The sequence below is a fragment of the Brachyhypopomus gauderio genome, chromosome 20, assembly GCF_052324685.1.
Source record: "Brachyhypopomus gauderio isolate BG-103 chromosome 20, BGAUD_0.2, whole genome shotgun sequence".
Lineage (NCBI taxonomy): Eukaryota > Metazoa > Chordata > Actinopteri > Gymnotiformes > Hypopomidae > Brachyhypopomus > Brachyhypopomus gauderio.
The window spans coordinates 2730001-2732500 of record NC_135230.1 but is presented as its reverse complement, the minus strand read 5'-3'; the positions used below and the strand labels follow the sequence as shown (position 1 = coordinate 2732500).

The 2500-nt window shown below is 43.4% G+C and overlaps 1 protein-coding gene across 1 annotated transcript in view; it reads left to right on the top strand.

Annotated features, from left to right (window-relative positions):
* LOC143484298 (RNA exonuclease 5-like) overlaps positions 1-2500 on the top strand; it is a 15109-nt gene that overhangs the window by 6221 nt on the left and 6388 nt on the right. Inside the window, exons 12-16 of the mRNA XM_076982959.1 lie at positions 23-123; positions 214-343; positions 553-672; positions 756-893; positions 2181-2273. Of these exons, the coding sequence (XP_076839074.1) occupies positions 23-123; positions 214-343; positions 553-672; positions 756-893; positions 2181-2273 (582 nt within the window). The remainder of the gene's footprint in view (positions 1-22; positions 124-213; positions 344-552; positions 673-755; positions 894-2180; positions 2274-2500) is intronic.

The following is a 2500-nucleotide window of genomic DNA, read 5'->3' as shown; positions in this document are numbered from 1 at the left end:
TCTCTCTCTCTCTCTCTCTCAGGTTCTAGATTTGCATCTAGAAGACGTATGGGGGGTTCTTCCCAAGACCCAACAGACCCCTGTTAATGGAGCTTTAAACGAGTCATTACATCACACAGTGAGGTCCGTCTGAGTAACTCTCCCCTCTCTGTGCGTCTTTGTGACTCCCATACAGAAACAATCTCTGTGTTCACCCCTCCCCTCTCCTCCCAGCCCGCTCAGGATTGGACAGGCCCTGCACAAGGCTGGCCATTCAGCTCTCCTTCTGAGCAAATCAGCCGTGAGTGACAGCCTCTCATCCAATCAGGTGTGGCGCAGACATAGGTGCAACTCGGATAAGGAGGTGGGTTTCTCGGGAGCAGCTAAAGAAGCTGTTTATTTAATTTATTGGCATGTTTGTGTTTCCAATGAAAAATGAAGAAAACCAATAATATAGCAAAGAGACTGAACAGCTGAACAACTCTCCCCCTCTCCCTCCTCCCTCTCTCCCTCTCCCTCCTCCCTCTCCGGCTCTCTCCATCTCTATCGTTCCCTCTCTCTCACTCCTTGCAGTGTGTGTGTGTGTTTAAGCGAGTTGCCCAGTCCTATTCTCTCAGTGTGGTCCAGTTGTCCTCACTCAGTGACGTCCTTAAACGAACTACAGAAGAGAGCAAGGAGACTCACCTCCAGCAGGTACATTGTGTGTGTGTGTGTGTGTCTGTGCAGATCTTTGTGTTGTTTGTGGCTCTTTTACTGAGTGTGTGTGTGTGTTTAAGATGTTGGACAGGTTGGAGCAGATGTGTGTGTTGTTTGTGGGTCCTTTACCATGTGACTACACAGAGAAGAAACTCCACACTCTGCTCAGACACTATGGAGGCCTGCGAACAGTCACACTCGTGCAGACAACACACAGGGTGATTATACACACACACACACACACACATATTTACACAAACACACACACATTTTCTCTCATTCAATTTATATCTGCTCTCTCTCTTATTAGATAATAACAGTAAGTGGCCAGTCTCTCTCCCCTCTCTCTTATTAGATTATAACTATACGTGTCCAGTGTCTCTCCTCTCTCTCTTATTAGATAATAACAGTAAGTCGCTGGTCTCTCCTCTCTCTCTTATTAGATAATAACCGTAAGTGGCTGGTCTCTCCTCTCTCTCTTATTAGATAATAACAGTAAGTGGCTGGTCTCTCTCCTCTCTTTCTCTCATTAGATAATAACAGTAAGTGGCTGGTCTCTCTCCTCTCTCTCTTATTAGATTATAACAGTAAGTGGCTGGTCTCTCCTCTCTCTCTTATTAGATAATAACAGTAAGTGGCTGGTCTCTCTCTTCTCTTTCTCTCATTAGATAATAACAGTAAGTGGCTGGTCTCTCCTCTCTCTCTTATTAGATAATAACAGTAAGTGGCTGGTCTCTCTCCTCTTTCTTATTAGATAATAACAGTAAATGGCCGGTCTCTCTCCTCTCTCTCTTATTAGATTATAACAGTAAGTGTCCAGTCTCTCTCCTCTCACTCTTATTTTGATAATAACAGTAAGTGGCCGGTCTCTCTCCTCTCTCTCTCATTAGATAATAACAGTAAGTGGCTGGTCTCTCCTCTCTCTCTTATTAGATAATAACAGTAAGTGGCTGGTCTCTCTCCTCTTTCTTATTAGATAATAACAGTAAATGGCCGGTCTCTCTCCTCTCTCTCTTATTAGATTATAACAGTAAGTGTCCGGTCTCTCTCCTCTTTCTTATTAGATAATAACAGTAAATGGCCAGTCTCTCTCCTCTCTCTCTTATTTTGATAATAACAGTAAGTGGCTGGTCTCTCCTCTCTCTCTTATTAGATTATACCAGTAAGTGGCTGGTCTCTCTCCTCTCTCTCTTATTAGATAATAACAGTAAGTGGCTGGTCTCTCTCCTCTCTCTCTTATTAGATAATAACAGTAAGTGGCTGGTCTCTCTCCTCTCTTTCTCTCATTAGATAATAACAGTAAGTGGCTGGTCTCTCTCCTCGCTCTCTTATTAGATAATAACAGTAAGTGGCTGGTCTCTCTCCTCTCTCTCTTATTAGATAATAACAGTAAATGGCTGGTCTCTCCTCTCTCTCTTATTAGATAATAACAGTAAGTGGCTGGTCTCTCTCCTCTCTCTCTTATTATATAATAACAGTAAGTGTCTCTCCTCTCTTCTCTGTAGTTGTATGCTCGGGTTGAGTTTCAGCATTTGGAAGGGGCTCAGCTTGCTTTGCACTCTCTCAATGGCAACCAAAATCACAATCAAATAATAAAGGTAGGAAATACACACACACACACACACACACACACACACACACACACACACACACACACACACACACACACACACACACACACACACACTAGGTGTTGCAGAGACTAGTTGACTAGCACTTCCACTAGTGGCCATAGTGCTAAAGTGCTAGTAGACTAGTCGTGCACACACATTCACATGGTCACCAACAACACAAATGATTAAAAGTAGGAAACACATACACAAAC